This window comes from Dendrobates tinctorius, unplaced genomic scaffold (assembly GCF_039654945.1).
Source record: "Dendrobates tinctorius isolate UK_male_01 unplaced genomic scaffold, ASM3965494v1 ptg000226l, whole genome shotgun sequence".
NCBI lineage: Eukaryota > Metazoa > Chordata > Amphibia > Anura > Dendrobatidae > Dendrobates > Dendrobates tinctorius.
In genome coordinates, this window is record NW_027361893.1 from 7,119,099 (window position 1) to 7,139,061 (window position 19,963).

A 19,963-nucleotide genomic window follows, 5' to 3' on the forward strand; every position below is an offset into this window, starting at 1 on the left:
CGGGAGAGCATTGGGTGCTAATCCCGCCCACCCAGATGCTAACCCCGCCCACCCAGACAATGTCATCATTCATGTGCAGGGCAGGCAGCGTTTTGTAATGAACTCTACATGCCGTGCACTTGGGGGTTAAAGGGCCAACAGCTGACCGGATCCAGCTGCCGCCCGAGCATTGGGGACTCCAGGGACCTGCCCGCAGGCCGCATGCTTCCCGTGGGCTGGAGGTTCCCCACCCCTGATCTAGAGGCAAAATGGTGATCACACGATTGTGATACGGTCAGACGACACCACTGACATAGCAGTCACAGACGGTGACTGAGAAGAACCTCAATGCAGGAATGAATGTGTTGCATGGATTTATGTCTTTTTACATCAATTAAAGAATTTGCACCCCAGACCTTGTGGGGGCATCACAACACAGAATCCAGACCCCAATCAGAGAACAATAAAACATTCACACTCCTTATCTATTAACTGTACAATATTTATGGCCACAACTGTTTATCTCTCTCCTATAATGATAGCTCTGCTTCACATCACTTGTCTTATCTATTCCATTATTTCTTTCTGTGCTGTGTTGTGTATAAATATGTGATTCTTCAGATTTTGCCTGATGAAGAAACCTGAGTCATCTCAAAAGCTTGCAATTTGTTACCATCTTTTCAGTTAGCCATTAAAAGGTATCAACCACTAAGGACTCTCAATTCTAAATATATTTCTCTCTACTGGCTAACACGGTACAAAGATATATATCTTTCCTGTGAGAAGAATCTGTGACTTCTCTGCATTTAGTGGTTACTACTCACCTGGGTAGTCATATGTCGGAATCTCCTCTTTACACCTCTCATCAACCCTCACATATGTCTCTGTAGTATTAATATGGGTCAGATCTTCACCCTGAAACAAATATTGTAAAAGTCACAGACAGATGGAGAAGTCACATCTATGATCAGCTCTAATCCTGCCATCTCCACCGTTCTCATTACACAAGTATAAATCATATAATACTGGTGGATAAAACAAGACTGAGCACAAGACCTTCACAGCCATCTACACATCATAGGGGAGATCTCATGACACCTTCTCTACATCTACCTGATGGTCCTGAGGAACATTGGGATCTCCTTGTTTATAGTCTTGAGGAAGAAGAGGATGGGGACATCTCTCTGGTGTTGTTCTCTTACTGGATTGATCTGGAGTAAACACATACAGGGACTGAATTCATTCTTTACATACAGATAATTTAGAGGCCGTGTGTATTTAGTCCTGCCTATTACCTGGTGATGTGAGGGGCTGGGGAACCTCCATCATGACGTCCTTGTACAGATCTCTGTGCCCTTGTAAATACTCCCACTCCTCCATGGAGAAATATACAGCAACATCCTGACACCTTATAGGTACCTGACACATGCAAATATACCGTCATTCCCCCGATCCCTTCATTGTACTGTATAATGTCCCAGCATTCCCAGCAGTGTCACCTCTCCAGTCAGCAGCTCAATCATCTTGTAGATGAGTTCTAGGATCTTCTGGTCATTGATGTCCTCATGTATCAGGGGGTGAGGTAGAGGACCCATGATTGGGCTCAGGGGTCTTCCGCATCCCTCAGACAGAGGGTCCTGACAGCGCTCACTAGAGGTCTTCTTCACTACTGTGTAATCCTGGTTATGGAGAGACACATTAATAAATCTCACTACAGACATTTTCAGTCCTCACCTCTCCAGTTCTGTCCATCTGTTATTCCCATAGATACTGTAAGAAAGATGTATTGTGACGTCATCAGAATCTCTCACCTGTCCAGTAAGCCGGAAGAGGATCTCTAGGGTGAGGTGTAATATCCTCTCCGCCATCTTGTCTCTGTCCATATCCATCTTTGATGGGTAAATCAGGATAAAAATTTATGTAGAAGATCTTCACTGAAAGGATCCAATATTGTAGAGACCTGAATGAGAAGATGAGCCGATGTAACATCATAATAATCCTGTGTAAGGGCGGTTTCACACGTCCAGATAATTCCGGTACCGGAGCTATCCGTGTCCGTGTGTCCATGTGGACACGTGGTACTTCCGTGTGGCACCCGTGTGCTGCATCCGGACCACACGGACGGCGCCGGAAAAAAGCGCTACAGTAAGCACTGTTCCCGGCGGCTGGTGCTGACCGCGGCTGTCATTCTGCTCTCCTGCCCTACCGGCAGGAGAGTAGAATGAATGAAAACCCAACGTGTGGTTCCCCCTCCTTTTCATAACCAACCAGACGAAACTTACAGCGGGGGGCTGCGACCCTCAGCTGTCAGCTTCATCCAGGTTGGTTGTGAAGAATAGAGGGGTCCCCACGCTGTTTTTTTATTATTTAAATAAATAATTTAAAAAAACGGCGTGGGGTCCCCCCTATTTTTGACAACCAACCTGGCTAAAGCCGACAGCTGAGGGCTGCTATTCTCAGGCTGGTAAGGGGCCATTGATCTTGGCCCCCCCAGCCTAAAAACAGCAGCCCAGAAAAGGCGCATCTATTAGGCTACTTTCACACATCAGTTTTTGTGCATCAGGCGCGATGCGGCGAAAAGTGTAAAAACCGGATCCGGCGCCTGTTGCCACCGGATCCGGTTTTTTCCCCATAGAGTTTCATTATTACCGCATTGCGCCGGATGCCTATGCGGCGTATCCGGTTTTTGCTGGATCCGGAAAAAACAGCCGGTCCGGCGTCTGGAAAAAACGTTACATGTGACTTTTTTGTCTGCGGTAAAAAACCGGATGACGCTGGATCCGGCGACTTACTTTTTTTTCAATAATGGTAGTCTATGGCCGCCGGATCCGGCGGCATCCGGTTTTTGCCTGATTCCGGTGCCGGATCTGGTTTTTGCACTGAGCATGCTCCAAAAAGTATCAAATTTGGGGAAAAACACCTGCCAATCTCCACCCACCCTATAGGAAAGGTAGAGAGAGGGCATTCATCACCCTTAATGCAGAGGAGAAAGAGCTACTGGAGACACACACAGCCACTGGATTCTGCCACATATACACCAGCCAGCCAGACATCCAGCAACCAACTGGATTTTTGACAGCCATCCACTATTGGACCTCCAGCGAGCAGGAGTTTGAGTGTGAGTATAAAAATTTTCTTGCATGCATAGGTTTTCGTTTTGTCTGTGTGACTGCCGATGCCTGCGCACCCATCCCCGTCACAGCCAGCGACTGTCTTGCCGCCTTCCCAGCTTAACTTGTCACCACCATGACCCCCACAACCGCCACTTGAACCCTCTGCCGCAGAACTCCCATCACTGCTGTCACTGCTAGCCACCACGCTGGAGTCCCATGCTGTACCTGCTGCTGCCTGCCCAGCATGTATATGTATATATACACACACACACGTATGTTGTTCATACATTGTACTATTGTTTTTAAAAAGTTTCAGGTGTGGTCATTAGTGTGGGGAGGGATTCTAATTATGAAGGACAGTGTGAAGTAGTTTGCGTGGGTGGGTGTGTGAATTTATGTGTAAATACTGTAGGGGGAGGTACTGTATATACTCGTGTATACGCCAAGATGTTAGGCCCATTTTTGGTGCTAAAAGTCCCCCTCTTGGCTTATATACCCTGTGGGTCAGAGGGGGAGCAGGGGTGTCACAGATCATCCTGCTGTCATATCTGTAGCCTTGCTTGCTTCTCCACTGTCTCCCTTCCTGTCTTCAGTGGTAACGTTACCATTCCTGAATCTGTGCGTTGCAAGCATAGTGATATCCACCTTTCCTGGGTCCATTGCTGCTCACTGCGGTCTCTGCTGCATCCTCAGTGGGTGCGTTGATGTGAGAAGTGCGTGTCCCCCTCTGCTGGATGAACAGTCACTGACACAAGAAGTGGCAGACAGGGGCGATGGACCCACAATAGGGTTTTTTTTTTTTTTGGCATATGGGGGCATATTCTATGGAACAGCATATGGGGCCATAGTGTATGGATTACACACTGGGCTTATGTGTTCCCAATTTTTGGGCCGGTGCGGCTTATACACGGGTATATACATAGTAATTTTGCGATGGTTTGTTGTCCAAGCTGCATTTTATAGGGTGGTGAGAGTGGAAATCAAAAAATCTTATTTTTTACTATTTTTGTTTTGTTTGATTGTAAAAATAAATGTTGCACACAACACAAATCTAAACTACATCGTGCTTTTTTCATGCAGGAACTTGCCCAGGACACTACTGCAAAATCCTAATTTGCAACCCATATTGTAAGTATACAGGCCTGAAAGCTTTGAATATGGTTAGTGTTGTAGGTAACAATTGTTTTCATTACAGAATTTCAGCCAGACATGTCTTCTTCTGGGAGCCCTCCCTCACATCGCCAGCGAAATGAGGTATTTTTTTTTTTTTATTGCCAGAACATTCTTGGTACACATAACCCTATATATGCATTCTTGTTTAATAGGAAGCTGAACCAGAGGGTCTCTCAGAAGGAGACGGACGTAGCGGAGAAATGCCTGGAGTGGGCTCCCCGCATGTAAGTATCTTTGCATTAATTGCACTAAAACATGTTCTTACACATCACTGGACCTAAAAACAAGATCAACATAACAGCATTTAATTTTCCTTTTCTTCTTTTTTTTTTCATTATAGGCTTCTGAATCTGTGGCTCGTCCGAGAGTTCCTCAAAGTGCCTCCCAGAGTCGTCGGCAACCATAGAGTAAGGATTTTTTTTTTAGGACTTTTATAAGGTTTGTACATAATGCTGTGATTGCTATGTTTACCTTTTTTGTCTTTAAACAGGCTTCATAGCGTGCTCACGATTCCGACAGTGAGGATGTGGCTATTGATGTGGACCTCTTGATTGATATGGTGAGAGATCGTGAGCCGCTCCGGAATATGGCGGACCGCTTCCATGCAGATGCTTGTGTTACTAGACGACTCTGGGAGGAAGTGTGCCAGGCTGTGGTGTCTAACTGGGAGGAACTCCATTCTCGGGCACAGAAAGAACAGCGTAAGTATTCACATTTCAGTAATGTTTCCGGATGTATTGTGCTTGATCCTAATCATTTTGTGTTTTCAATTTTCAGGGGAAAGTTCAGTTGCGGTGGCGGTCAATGCGGGATCGCTTCAAGAAGGAGTTCAACAAAGAGATGCAGGCTCCCAGCGGATCAAGAGGACGCAGGAGCCGCTATAAGTATTCTGAGGCCCTGTCATTCCTGAGATCAATTATGGTGACAAGAAGGTAAACATTCCTACCAGAAGTGACTAAATAAAAAATGGTCAAATGTGTAATCTTTTTTGGCAGCCAGGGCTAATGAATATCATGATATTAATGTCTATTTTTTTTCTACTTTTTTCAACAGCACCTTCAGCAGCACGCGGGAGCCTGCATTGAACCCTTCTGGAGCGATCCCCCAGGAGGCCGTCATCATGGACCACAACATACCCAACCCCTCTGCACCCTCCCTGCCTTCCCTTGTGTGTGATCCCTCAGCCCCATCCACCTCTGCTGGAGCATCTGTGCAGGCTTCATTACATGAAGCTGCTGTTGACGAGGTAGGCTTTCCTTTACCTCACCCCTCTGACACAGCTGCCCTCTATAGAACACCTTTGAGTTCTGGGCGGCTGCGTCAGCGGGGTCAGGAAAGGCAGTTTGCTGCAGAGTTTATGAATCTACATGCATCCTTTCAAAATGCTATGAAAGTCATGACCCAGCAAATGTCTGCTGGGTTCAATCTTGTTACTAGAGAGGTGCTTGATTTAGGCACGCGTGTTGAAAGGATGCATCTAGATGCAAATAAAGAGCGGCATCATTCTTTTTTCAAAGCTGTGATTGAGCGGCTGGACAACCTAACTCCTGAACAGCAGCTGCATGTAATGCAAGCCTGCCAGGTAGCCTTAGCACAGGTGACATCAGCAGCCCCTCCAACCGGCCCAGTAGTTGCTCCAGGCCCGGTCCTTCCTACCCCTCCTGTACCATACCATTTTCCCCAGTACCAACCTCCTGCCCCTTTCAAGTCTGCTTCCCCGTACCAGTTCCCAACTGCATCCGTGCCTCCACTCCCTTCCCAACCTACACTCCCTTCCCAATACATCCAGTCTCCTTCCACATCCCAAATTCAAGCGTCCTTCACCCACAGTTTAGTTTCCCCCCCGTCTATTGTTTTCTCCACCCCTTCATCAGCTTTATCCACCCCTTCACCTTCTTTCTCCATTCCTATACCTTGTCCTTTGCTATCTGACCCCTCACAAACTACATCCTCCCACAACACCCCTGTTGAAGTGGTCCAAACTGAGAGCCCCTCCAATACTATTTCCGCTACACATTACACCAATCTTTAATGTGTTTTGTTGTTACCAATAAAAAAAGTTTTATTACAAAAATATAAAAGAAAAAATTTCAGCTAAAGCTGATAAAAGTAAAAAAAAAATTTTCAGTCTATCAAATGTTTTTGTTTCTTTTACTGTTAATATAACATGTCGATGTATAAAACTCAATGAGTGTGTGTGTGTGAGTGATTGTGCGAGAGTAGGTGTGTGTGAGTATGTGAATGTATGGGAGTGTGTGTACAAGAACATGTATGAGTAACGTACGTGTGTGGCGGTGGGGGGAGGCCTGCTGGTGGGCAGTACTGTGGAAGGTCCTTGGATACCGCTTTATAGCCCCTATATTATTTTCTACACACCACACTACATGATTTAGTAGAAAGTTTTTTACTAAATGATAATTTTTGTTCAATTTTAAAAGAGCTTTGTCAGGAATTTAAAAAATGGGAATATTTTGGTACAAAAAATAGGTAGTAAAACAATATAGAATACTGATACAAAGGTACTAATACTTTACCAAAATTGAAGCTAACAAGGTACAGTAACTTAAACCACAGAAATGGTTTGGTACAACAAGGTAAAAAAATTGGTTTTAACATCTCAAACCATGTCATCCTGCCATTCAACTCTACCTTCAGGTGACATAAAGTACTCGGCAAATGTGTCCCTCATTCTGGACACTGCTAGAGTACTTCGCACATTAACACTGCGATAATCATGCAATGTGGTTTCAACATCATTGTCTTCGATGGCAATCTGTTCCTTACTAATAACCAAATTGTGTAGCCAACACATGCTTTTACCACCTCATCCACATTTTCTGTTTTCAAGTTAATTGCAGTCAACAGTAGTCTCCATTTAGCGGTAAGAATTCCAAACGAACACTCCACCATCCGCCGTGCTCGTGTCAGGCGATAGTTGAACACTCTTTTTGTTGGTGTCAAGTCTCTGCTTGCGTACGGCTTCAGCAGGTGTTCTGACAGCTGAAACGCTTCATCACCTACGCAGACAAATGGCAGTGGTGGCCCAGAAGTTTGAGGAGGCGGTCTTGGAGGTGGGAATTGGAATGTGTTTCCGTACAAATTACGTCCCATTGCTGAAATTTTAAAAACTTGTGAGTCATTGGAGCGTCCATAGGCCCCAAAATCCACCTCAATGAATTTGTACTTGGCGTCTGCAATCGCCATCAGGACTATTGAGAAATATTTTTTATAATTAAAAAACTCAGATCCCGATCCTGCTGGTTTAGTGATCCTGATGTGCTTGCCATCAACTGCACCCAGGCAATTCGGAAACTGACAGATGCTGTAAAATTGGTCAGCTATTTCGAGCCACCTCTCTGTTGTGGGCTGTGGGATAAACTCTTCATGTAGACTGTCCCACAATGCGCGGCATGTGTACTTGATGATACCTGATAATGTTGAAATCCCAATCCTATACTGGTACTGTTGCAAGGAATCTGTGGGAAAAGTTAAAAAAATAATTAATGCAAAATAACTGCAACAACAGGAGGAGACACATTTCCAGTATACTGAAGTCTGCTTTGAAGGACAAAGAATAACAATTGCTTACCAGAGAGTGACCATCAAACGCTCCGGTGGTGAGATGGAGAAGCGGCAGTAGGTGTCACATCTCCGGATCAGTTCTCCAACCCTGTCCAGCAAAAAATCAAAAGTTTCCACTTTCATCCTCGTATAATGAAAAAACTGCTCTGGATTTCCTCGCAACGACAGATATAACGTTGCAAACACTCCCAGTGTCAGCCTCTGTGCAGTTATAGGGTGAATCCAGAAACGACATCGGCGCAGACGCATGATACGCTGCCTTTGTCGCTCCTTCGCCATGACAATTGCTGCCAAAGAATTGGCCTCAAAAGTGAAATCAACGTAAGCCTGAGCGATGTTCCCAATAATGGCTTCCATCTTGCTCCAAAACAACAACCTCTCAACAGGGTGTATACCAAGGTATATATAGGATTTTCTGTAAATGCCAGTAGCCAATGGTGGCTTTTGGGCGTCTTTTTAAAAACCGGATCCGGCAAAAAAAACGGACAAAACGGATGGAAAAACTGATGCACCGGTGGAGCAGAGCGCTGACTCAGTGATGAGCGGTGACGTCACCGCTAGTTACTGAACATGCGCCGGCTGCTTCCATTCATACCCCAGTCATTTACAGTTGGGAGCGGATGTGTTAGCAGCGCTCCCACTGTAAATGTATTAACCCCCGAGATGGATTTACGCCGTGGGACGTGACTGAGCGACGGACAGGTAATTCTAGATTTGTTTTATTATTTTCCTTTTTTTTTCAGAAGAACGAGGGCTTCGCTAAAGGAATTACCAGTCTAATAAAGATTCTAAAAATGTGTGTGTTGTATTATTTCATTAAAATAATTTATTCTTATTGTGTGTTTATTTAACTCTTTATTTACTGTAGGATTAGTAATGGATCGGTGTCTTATTGACACCTCTCCATTACTAATCCGGGCTTAATGGCACCTTATAATAGAAAGGTGCCATTAACCCCTTATTACCCCACTTGCCACTGCTACAGGGCAGTGGGAAGAACCAGGCAAAGCTCCAGATTAGGCGCATCAAATAGATGCGCCTTTTCTGGGCAGCTGGGGGCTGCTGTTTTTACGTTGGGGGGGCCAAGATTAATGGCCCCTTACCAGCCTGAGAATAGCAACCCTCAGCTGTCAGCTTTAGTCAGGTTGGTTGTCAAAAATAGGGGGGACCCCACACAGTTTTTTTTTTAAAATTATTTATTTAAATAATTGAAAAAAAAAAACAGCGTGGGGACCCCTCTATTCTTCACAACCAACCTGGCTGAAGCTGACAGCTGAGGGATGCAGCCCCCAGCTGTAAGTTTCATCTGGTTGGTTATGAAAAGGAGGGGGAACCCCACGTCGGGTTTTCATTCATTCTGCTCTCCTGCCGGCAGGGCAGGAGAGCAGAATGTCAGCCGGCTTCATCACCAGCCGGGAACAGCAGCTTACAGTAGCCGCTTCCTCCCGGCGGCCGTCCGTGAGCACGGAGGACTGTGTGAACAGTTCTCTGTGTACAGTGCGTGTTGCGGGCTGTGTGTCCGTGTTTAAACGGACATGTCTCCATGTTTTGCACACGGACACACAGCCCGTGAAAACCGCTGACATATGCATAGACCCATTCATTAGAATGGGTCTACGTGTGTCAGTGTCTCCGGTACGTGAGAAAACTGTCACTACACATACCGGAGACACGGACGTGTGAAACTGCCCTAATAACACAATTACTTGAGATAACAAGGGAAACATATGAGATTTATTATTTTACAGTATTTAGCTTTCTTCTTTACATCTACTAATAAAACCTATATATTTAGGCCACAGACAACAAGCAGTTTCTTCCTCGGAGTCAGCAGCTGAATACATTTCTCATAGACTCATCTTCCATAACGCTAATTCTCGTCTCATTTACCGACACTGGAATCGGCAATAGCAATACTGCAGGAGATATTCATTACACGTGACAGGAGAAATAACTACTTCATGATGAGGACGACATCTTCATCTTCTACTACGGCTCTAGGAACATATCTGTCCAGAGTCCGTCACTGACTCCATCCCCACCGGCCGTCTATATGAAGGTTTCCCGTCTTCCCCGCACTGTAATCTTCTATCACGTTAGATCTCAGGTCTGATTCACACACAGAAGTTTGAGGCTTTTATAAAAGCTTTTCTTGTTTCCACAAGCACAAAGGACAGAAATAATAATAATAACTAGATGTGTATTTCCTGAAGGAAGTACAGATAGTGGTTTGAAATAGTGCCTGGGCTGCCCCTTTAAGAGAGACTTGGCTGCTGCCCCTGCAAGACTTTCAACTCAGGATCCGTTTTAAATGTGGGTGCCTCTCAGGGGCCACTTTGGCCTCAGGGTCTGATTTGGTGGGTGGGGCCCCTCAGGATCCGATTCGGTGGCCTGGGCTTCTCAAGATTTGAATTAGTGGCCGGGATTCCTCAGGGTCCAATTTTGTGGGTGTGGCCTCTCAGGGTCCGATTTTGTGGGTGTGGCCCCTCAGGGTCCGATTTTGTGGGTGGGGCCCCTCAGGGTACGATTTTGTGGGTGGGGCCCCTCAGGGTCTGATTTTGTGGGTGTGGCCCCTCAGGGTACGATTTTGTGGGTGTGGCCTCTCAGGGTCTGATTTAGTGGGTGGGGCCCCTCAGGGTACGATTTTGTGGGTGGGGCCCCTCAGGGTACGATTTTGTGGGTGGGGCCCCTCAGGGTACGATTTTGTGGGTGGGGCCCCTCAGGGTACGATTTTGTGGGTGGGGCCCCTCAGGGTACGATTTTGTGGGTGGGGCCCCTCAGGGTAGGATTTTGTGGGTGGGGCCCCTCAGGGTCCGATTTTGTGGGTGTGGCCCCTCAGGGTCCGATTTTGTGGGTGTGGCCCCTCAGGGTCCGATTTTGTGGGTGGGGCCCCTCAGGGTACGATTTTGTGGGTGTGGCCTCTCAGGGTCAGATTTTGTGGCCGGGTCTACTCAGGGTCCGATTTTGTGGGTGGGGCCCCTTAGGGTCTGATTGTGGAGCCCCCTGGATCCATTTTGGTGGGCGGGGCCCCTCAGGGTCCGATTTGGTGGGCGGGGCCCCTCAGGGTCCGATTTGGTGGGCGGGGCCCCTCAGGGTCCGATTTGGTGGGCGGGGCCCCTCAGGGTCCGATTTGGTGGGCGGGGCCCCTCAGGGTCCGATTTGGTGGGCGGGGCCCCTCAGGGTCCGATTTGGTGGGCGGGGCCCCTCTGCGTCCGATTTGGTGGGGGGGCCCTTCATGGTCCGATTTGGTGGGCGGGGTCACTCTGGGTCCGATTTGGTGGACGGAGCTCCTCAGGGTCCGATTTGGTGGGCAGGGCCCCTCTGGGTCCGATTTGGTGGGCAGGGCCCTTCAGGGTCCGATTTGGTGGGTGGGGCCACTCTGAGTCTGATTTGGTGGGCTGTGCCACTCTGGGTCCGTTTTTGGTGGGCGGGGCCACTGTGGGTCCGATTTGGAGGCCAGGGTGGCTCAGCCTCCGATTTTAAGGCCGGGGTGGCTCAGCCTCCGATTTGGAGCCTGGGGTCACTCAGCTTTCGATTTGGCGTGTCGGCCCTTTAAGAATCACTTTGGCGCTTCGGCCCTTTAAGAGCCAGTTTGGCTCACTGGGCTTCTAAATACACTTTGGCGCACATTCTCTCTCAGGGGCATGTGTCATGTGATGAAGCTAGATTTGCATTTGTGCTGTGGGTTTCGCTTTAAGAGCTGATATTATGTGGCAGAAGCTCAGTTCTGGAGATGTCATGTGACGTTCGTAGGCGTTGGCATAGTAACTGGTTCTGCCTGTGCATATCAATGAGCTCAACTGCCATTTCAATCGCCTCAGGGCACGTTTTGCCATTTCCCCATTCAAATGCATTGGAGACAGTGCATTCCAATGGCGGTAAAAAAAAATTTCTAACGCAAATTGCGCAAAAACTACAAATCTGATCGACACAAAAAACTTACCACACCTCTCATGGACGCTGGCTTCGAAACGACACCTCAACGGAGTCTGTGCGTGTAGCGGTTCGGGCTGTATTAATTGCGGAAATCAACTTAATAATAATAATAAGAAGAAGAACTAGATGTGTATTTCCTGAAGGAAGTACAGATAGTGGTTTGAAATGCTGCCCAGGCTGCCCCTTTAAGAGAGACTTGCCTGCTGCACCTGCAAGACTTTCAACTCAGGATCCGTTTTAACTGTGGGTGCCTCTCAGGGGCCACTTTGGCCTCAGGGTCCGATTTTGTGGGTGGGGCCCTCAGGGCCCGATTTTGTGGATGGGGCACCTCAGGGTCAGATTTGGTGGGTGGGGCCCCTCAGGGTCCGATTTGGTGGCCGGGTCCCCTCAGGGTCTGATTTGGTGGTTGGGGCCCCTCAGGGTCTGATTTTTGGGGCCGGGGCCCCTCAGGGTCCGATTTTGCGGGTGGGGCCCCTCAGGGTCCGATTTTGCGGGTGGGGCCCCTCAGGGTCCGATTTTGCGGGTGGGGCCCCTCAGGGTCCGATTTTGCGGGTGGGGCCCCTCAGGGTCCGATTTTGCGGGTGGGGCCCCTCAGGGTCTGATTTTGTGGGTGGAGCCCCCTGGGTCCATTTTGGTGGGCGGGGCCCCTCATGGTCCGATTTGGTGGGCGGGGCCCTTCAGGGTCTGATTTGGTGGGCGGGGCACCTCTGGGTCCGATTTGGTGGGTGGCGCCCTTCAGGGTCCGATTTGGTGGGCGGGGTCAATCTGGTTCCGACTTGGTGGGCGGGGCTCCTCTGGTTCCGATTTGGTGGGCGGGGCCCCTCAGGGTCCGATTTGGTGGGCAGGGTCACTTTGGGTCAGATTTGGTGGACGGGGCCCTTCAGGGTCCGATTTTGCGGGTGGGGCCCCTCAGGGTCCGATTTTGCGGGTGGGGCCCCTCAGGGTCCGATTTTGCGGGTGGGGCCCCTCAGGGTCCGATTTTGCGGGTGGGGCCCCTCAGGGTCCGATTTTGCGGGTGGGGCCCCTCAGGGTCTGATTTTGTGGGTGGAGCCCCCTGGGTCCATTTTGGTGGGCGGGGCCCCTCATGGTCCGATTTGGTGGGCGGGGCCCTTCAGGGTCTGATTTGGTGGGCGGGGCACCTCTGGGTCCGATTTGGTGGGTGGCGCCCTTCAGGGTCCGATTTGGTGGGCGGGGTCAATCTGGTTCCGACTTGGTGGGCGGGGCTCCTCTGGTTCCGATTTGGTGGGCGGGGCCCCTCAGGGTCCGATTTGGTGGGCGGGGTCACTTTGGGTCAGATTTGGTGGACGGGGCCCTTCAGGGTCCGATTTGGTGGACGGGGCCACTCGGAGTCTGATTTGGTGGGCGGGGCCCCTCAGGATCCGATTTGGTGGGCTGTGCTACTCTGGGTCTGATTTTTTGAGCTGGGCCACACTGGGTCCGATTTGGAGGCCAGGGTGGCTCAGCCTCTGATTTGGAGGCCGGGGTGGTTCAGCCTACGATTTGGAGGCCGGGGTGGTTCAGCCTACGATTTGGAGGCCGGGGTGGCTCAGCCTCCGATTTGGAGGCCGGGGTCACTCACCTTTCGATTTGGCGCGCCGGCCCTTTAAGACTCATTTCGGTGCGCTGGCCCTTTAAGAATCACTGTGGCACGTCGGCCCTTTAAGAGCCAGGGTGGCTCACTGGGCTTCTAAATCCACTTTGTCGCACATTCTATCTCAGGGGCATGTGTTATGTGATGAAGCTAGATTTGCATTTGTGCTGTGGGTTTCACTTTAAGAGCTGATATTATGTGGCAGAAGCTCTGTCCTTGGGATGTCATGTGACGTTCGTAGGCGTTGGCATAGTAACTGGGTCTGCCTGCGCATATCAATGAGCTCAACTGCCATTTCAATCGCCTCAGGGCACGTTTTGCCATTACCCATTGAAAAGCATTGGAGACAGTGCATTCCAATGACGGGAAAAAAAAAATTTCAAACGCAAATTGCGCAAAAACTACAAATCCGATCGACACGAAAAATACTTAGCACACCTCTCGTGGACGCTGGCTTCGAAACAACACCTTAACGGAGTCTGTGCGTGTAGCGGTTCGGGCTGTATTAATTGCGGAAATCAACTTAATAATAATAACTAGATGTGTATTTCCTGAAGGAAGTACAGATAGTGGTTTGAAATGGTGCCCAGGCTGCCCCTTTAAGAGAGACTTGCCTGCTGCCCCTGCAAGACATTCAACTCAGGATCCGTTTTAACTGTGGGTGCCTCTCAGGGGCATCTTTGGCCTCATGGTCTGATTTTGTGGGTGGGGCCCCTCAGGGCCCGATATTGTGGGTGGGGCCCCTCAGGGTCCAATTTTGTGGCTGGGGCCCCTCAGGTTCCGATTTGGTAGGTGGGGCCCCTCAGGGTCCGATTTGGTGGCCGGGGCCCCTCAGGGGCTGATTTGGTGGGCGGGGCCACTCTGGGTCCGATTTGGTGGGTGTGGCCCATAAGGGTCCGACTTGGTGAGCAGGGCCCCTCAGGGTCCAATTTGGTGAGCGGGGCCCCTCAGGGCCCGATTTAGTGGGCGGGGTCACTCTGGGTCCAATTTGGTGGGCGGTGCTCCTCAGGGTCCGATTTGGTGGGCGGGGCCACTCTGGGTCCGATTTGGTGGGCGGGGCCCTTTGGGGTCCGATTTGGTGGGCTGTGCCACTCTGGGTCCATTTTGGTGGGTGGGGCCACTCAGGGTCTGATTTTTTTAGCGCGGCCACGCTGGGTCCGATTTGGAGGCCAGGGTGGATCAGCTTCCGATTTGGAGCCTGGGGTCACTCAGCTTTCGATTTGGCGCGCCGGCACTTTAAGACTCATTTCGGTCAGCCGGCCCTTTAAGAATCACTTTGGCGCGTCGGCCCTATAAGAGCCAGTTTGGCTCACTGGGCTTCTAAATCCACTTTGGCGCACATTCTCTCTCAGTGGCATGCGTCATGTGATGAAGCTAGATTTGCATTTATGCTGTTGGTTTCGCTTTAAGAGCTGAAATTATCTGCCAGAAACGCTGTCCTAGAGAGGTCATGTGAAGTTTGTAGGCATTGGCATAGTAACTGGGTGAGCCTGCGCATATCAATGAGCTTAACTGCCACCTCACGACTGTCCCATGTTTTCCCTATGGCAACATTTTCCCATTGAAATGCATTGAGGAAAATGTTTTTTCAAACGCAAATTGCGCAAAAACTCCAAATCCGATCTACATGAAAAATACTTAGCACACCACTCGTGGACGCTGGATTCGAAGCGAGGCCTCAACGGAGTCTGTGCGTGTAGTGGTTCGGGCCGCATTAATTGCGGAAATCAACTGAATAGTAATAATAATACTAGATGTGTATTTCCTGAAGGAAGTACAGATAGTGGTTTGAAATGGTGCCCGGGCTGCCCCTTTAAGAGAGACTTGCCTGCTGCCCCTGCAAGACTTTCAACTCAGGATACGATTTAACTGTGGGTGCCTCTCAGGGGCCACTTTGGCCTCATGGTCTGATTTTGTGGGTGGGGCCCCTCAGGGCCTGATTTTGTGGGTGGGGCCACTCAGGGTCCGATTTGGTGGCCGGGGCCCCTCAGGGTCCGATTTGGTGGGTGGGGCCCCTCAAGGTCCGATGTTGTGGCTGGGGCCCCTCAAGGTCCGATGTTGTGGCTGGGGCCCCTCAGGGTCTGATTTTGTGGCCGGGGCCAATCAGGATCCGATTTTTGTGGCCGGAACCCCTCAGGGTCCAATTTTGCAGGTGGGGCCCCTCAGGTTCCGATTTTGTGGCCGGGGCCCGTCAGGGTCCGATTTTGTGGCCGGGGCCCCTCAGGGTCCGATTTTGTGGCCGGGGCCCCTCAGGGTCCGATTTTGTGGCCGGGGCCCCTCAGGGTCCAATTTGGTGGGCAGGTCCCCTCAGGGTCCGATTTTGTGGCCGCGGCCCCTCAGGGTTTGATTTTGTGGCAGGGGCCCCTCTGGGTCTGATTTTGTGGGCGGAGCCCCTCTGGGTCCAATTTGGTGGGAGGGACCACTCTGGGTCCGATTTGGTGGGCGGGGCCTCTCAGGGTCCGATTTGGTGGGCGGGGCCCCACAGGGTCCGATTTGGTGGGCGGGGCCACTCTGGGTAAGATTTGGAGGCTGGGGTCGCTCAGCCTCCAATTTGGAGGCCGGGGTCGTTGAGCTTCCGATTTGGAGGCCGAGGTCAAAAAGCCTCTGATTTGGAGGCCGGGGTCGATGAGACTCCGATTTGGAGGCCGGGGTCGATGAGACTCCGATTTGGAGGCCGGGGTCGATGAGACTCCGATTTGGAGGCCGGGGTCGATGAGACTCCGATTTGGAGGCCGGGGTCGATCAGCCTCCGATTTGGAGGCCGGGGTGGCTCAGCCTCCGATTTGGAGGCCGGGGTGGCTCAGCCTCCGATTTGGAGGCCGGGGTGGCTCAGCCTCCTATTTGGAGGCCGGGGTGGCTCAGCCTCCTATTTGGAGGCCGGGTGGCTCAGCCTCCTATTTGGAGGCCGGGGTGGCTCAGCCTCCTATTTGGAGGCCGGGGTGGCTCAGCCTCCTATTTGGAGGCCGGGGTGGCTCAGCCTCCGATTTGGAGGCCGGGGTGGCTCAGCCTCCGATTTGGAGGCCGGGGTGGCTCAGCCTCCGATTTGGAGGCCGGGGTGGCTCAGCCTCCGATTTGGAGGCCGGGGTGGCTCAGCCTCCGATTTGGAGGCCGGGGTGGCTCAGCCTCCGATTTGGAGGCCGGGGTCGATCAGCCTCCGATTTGGAGGCCTGGGTCGATCAGGCTCCGATTTGGAGGCCGGGGTGGATCAGGCTCCGATTTGGAGGCCGGGGTGGATCAGGCTCCGATTTGGAGGCCGGGGTGGATCAGCCTCCCATTTGGAGGCCGGGGTGGCTCATTGTCCGATTTGGAGGCCGGGGTGGCTCAGCCTCCGATTTGGAGGCCGGGGTGGCTCAGTCTCCGATTTGGTGTGTCGGCCCTTTAAGACTCATTTGGGTGCGCTGGCCCTTTAACAATCACTTTGGCACGTTGGCCCTTTAAGAGCTAGTTTGGCTGACTGGGCTTCTTTTAAATCCACTTTGGCGCACACATTCTCTCTCAGGGGCATGTGTCATGTGATGAAGCTAGATTTGCATTTGTGCTGTGGGTTTCGCTTTAAGAGCTGATATTATGTGGCAGAGGCTCTGAGCTGGGGTTCAAGTGAAGTTCGTAGGCGTTGGCATAGTAACTGGGTCTGCCTGCGCATATCAATGAGCTCAACTGTCATTTCAATCGCCTCAGGGCACGTTTTGCCATTTCCTATTGAAAAGCATTGGAGACAGTGCATTCCAATGACGGGAAAAAAAATTTTCAAACGCAAATTGCGCAAAAACTACAAATCCGATCGACACGAAAAATACTTACCACACCTCTCATGGACGCTGGCTTCGAAACGACACCTCAACGGAGTCTGTGCGTGTAGCGGTTCGGGCCGCATTAATTGCGGAAATCAACTTAATAATAAGAAGAAGAAGAAGAAGAAGAATAAGTTAGCAGCGTTCGGATTACAATATAGTGGTTTTTTCAAACCACTATAATAATAATCTTTATTTATATAGCGCCAACATATTCCGCAGCGCTTTACAGTTTAACAGTTTCAAAACACAAGTCATAAGTAACAACGTTAACAATACAATAATTCAAGCGAAATAAGACGAAATAAGACGACCCTTCTCGTGAGAGCTTACAATCTACAATGAGGTGAGGGAGATACAAAGTACAGGTGTATTTACAATGGTGTATTTACAACGAAGGTCCAGCCATCTTGAGGGAGTGAAGGATGGATGGAGATAGTGAATGGGCTACACACGTACACTTACACAGAGAATGACTTTGATTAGTGAACGTGATAGGACGCTCTGAACAGGTGTGTTTTGAGGGAGCGCCCAAAACTATGCAAATTGTGGATAGTCCTGATTTCTTGGGGTAGAGCATTCCAAAGGATAGGAGCAGCACGGGAGAAGTCTTGGAGTCTGGAGAGGGAGGTACGGATTAGTGCAGAGGTTAGTAGAAAGTCGTTTGCAGAGCACAGCGATCGGCTAGGCCGATAGACAGAAATGAGAGAAGAGATGTAAGGGGGGGCCGCACTGCGCGCCTGCTGCCGGGGTGTTATTGTGGTACAACCCACGGAGAGGGAAATGTCAGATTTAATGAGGTTAGTAGACGGCGGGAGCAGAAGAAGTTCAGTTTTGGGGAGGTTGAGTTTCAGATAGAGAGCGGACATGATATTGGAGACTGCGGACAGACAGTCACTGGCGTTCTGTAGTACAGCGGGGTTAAGGTCGGGGGAAGACGTGTATAGTTGTGTGTCATCAGCATAAAGATGGTACTGAAAGCCAAATACTGAAAGCCAGAGAAATGATCTGATCCCATTGTCTCCATGTACAGTGTTTTATGGGGTTTATTTCTGGCTTTAGGCTTCCCTATATTACAAGAAAAACACCAGAAAAAAGCAGATATTGAAATGTTTCTAAAGAAAATTGACTCAAACAATTCTTGTAAAAAGAAAAAACATGGGAAAAGCAGAAGACACATTTTATTTTTTCTCACAATAAACAATTGTTAAAAAAAAAATTAACTAGTTTGGACCCCAGAAGATAGATGTACACCGCAGGGACAGCACAGGTGTGGCTGCAACAAAAACCCTGGCAGTTTAACTACTTGTTGCTGCCAAAGCAAACATGGCATCTAAGACATACCTCCCAACTTTTGAAGAAGGGAAAGAAGGACAAAGGCTGAGGCAAATTTTAGGCCAAGCCCCGATCACACCCATGTGCATGCCCCAACCACACCCATTTAGCACTGTTGATCACGCTAACTGGTACTGAAGGCACAGTGGCTGGTACTGTGCTGTGGCACACTGACTGGTATTGCGGAAAAGAAAGAACAAAGAGAAAGAAAGGATAAAGAGAAAGACAGAAAGAACAGAGAGAGAAAGAAAGAGGGGAAGAAAGAAAGAGAAAGAAAGAGGGGAAAGAAAGAAAAAGAACAGAGAGAGAAAGAAAGTGGACAGAAAAAAAAAAAACAGAGAGAAAAAATAAAGAGGGGAAAGAAAGAACAGAAAAAACAGAGAGAGAAAGAACAGAGAGAGAGAGAAAGGAAGAACAGAGAGAGAGAGAGAAAGGAAGAACAGAGAGAGAGAAAGGAAGAACAGAGAGAGAGAAAGGAAGAACAGAGAGAGAGAAAGGAAGAACAGAGAGAGAGAGAGAGAGGAAGAACAGAGAGAGAGAGAGAGAAAGGAAGAACAGAGAGAGAGAGAAAGGAAGAACAGAGAGAGAGAAAGGAAGAACAGAGAGAGAGAGAGAGAAAGGAAGAACAGAGAGAGAGAGAGAAAGGAAGAACAGAGAGAGAGAGAAAGGAAGAACAGAGAGAGAGAGAGAGAGAAAGGAAGAACAGAGAGAGAGAGAAAGGAAGAACAGAGAGAGAGAGAGAGGAAGAACAGAGAGAGAGAGAGAGAAAGGAAGAACAGAGAGAGAGAAAGGAAGAACAGAGAGAGAGAGAGAGAGAAAGGAAGAACAGAGAGAGAGAGAGAGAAAGGAAGAACAGAGAGAGAGAGAAAGGAAGAACAGAGAGAGAGAGAGAGAGGAAGAACAGAGAGAGAGAGAGAGAGAAAGGAAGAACAGAGAGAGAGAAAGGAAGAACAGAGAGAGAGAGAGAGAAAGGAAGAACAGAGAGAGAGAGAGAGAAAGGAAGAACAGAGAGAGAGAGAGAGAAAGGAAGAACAGAGAGAGAGAGAAAGGAAGAACAGAGAGAGAGAGAAAGGAAGAACAGAGAGAGAGAGAGAAAGGAAGAACAGAGAGAGAGAGAAAGGAAGAACAGAGAGAGAGAGAAAGGAAGAACAGAGAGAGAGAGAGAGAAAGGAAGAACAGAAAGAGAGAGAGAAAGGAAGAACAGAGAGAGAGAGAGAAAGGAAGAACAGAGAGAGAGAAAGGAAGAACAGAGAGAGACAGGAAGAACAGAGAGAGACAAAGAAAGAACAGATACAGAAAGAAAGAAAGAAAAGAGAAAGATTAGAGAGAGAAAGGAAGAGGTGAAAGAAAGAATGACCAGAGAGAGAGAAAGAAAGAGAGGAAAGAACAGAGAGAGAGAGAAAAGAAAGATTAGAGAGAAAGAAAGAACACACAGAGAGAAAAAAAAAACAGAGAAAGAAAGA

At 49.4% G+C, this 19,963-nt stretch overlaps 1 protein-coding gene across 1 annotated transcript in view; it reads right to left on the bottom strand.

Annotated features, from left to right (window-relative positions):
* Positions 1 to 2,278, bottom strand: part of LOC141059252 (uncharacterized) — a 34,572-nt gene extending 32,294 nt beyond the window's left edge. The window contains exons 1-5 of the mRNA XM_073555563.1: positions 1,791 to 2,278; positions 1,479 to 1,658; positions 1,275 to 1,398; positions 1,093 to 1,190; positions 804 to 894 (exon numbers count right to left, since the gene is read on the bottom strand). Of these exons, the coding sequence (XP_073411664.1) occupies positions 804 to 894; positions 1,093 to 1,190; positions 1,275 to 1,398; positions 1,479 to 1,658; positions 1,791 to 1,868 (571 nt within the window). The 5' untranslated portion in view covers positions 1,869 to 2,278. The remainder of the gene's footprint in view (positions 1 to 803; positions 895 to 1,092; positions 1,191 to 1,274; positions 1,399 to 1,478; positions 1,659 to 1,790) is intronic.
* Between the last annotated feature and the right edge of the window lie 17,685 nt (positions 2,279 to 19,963).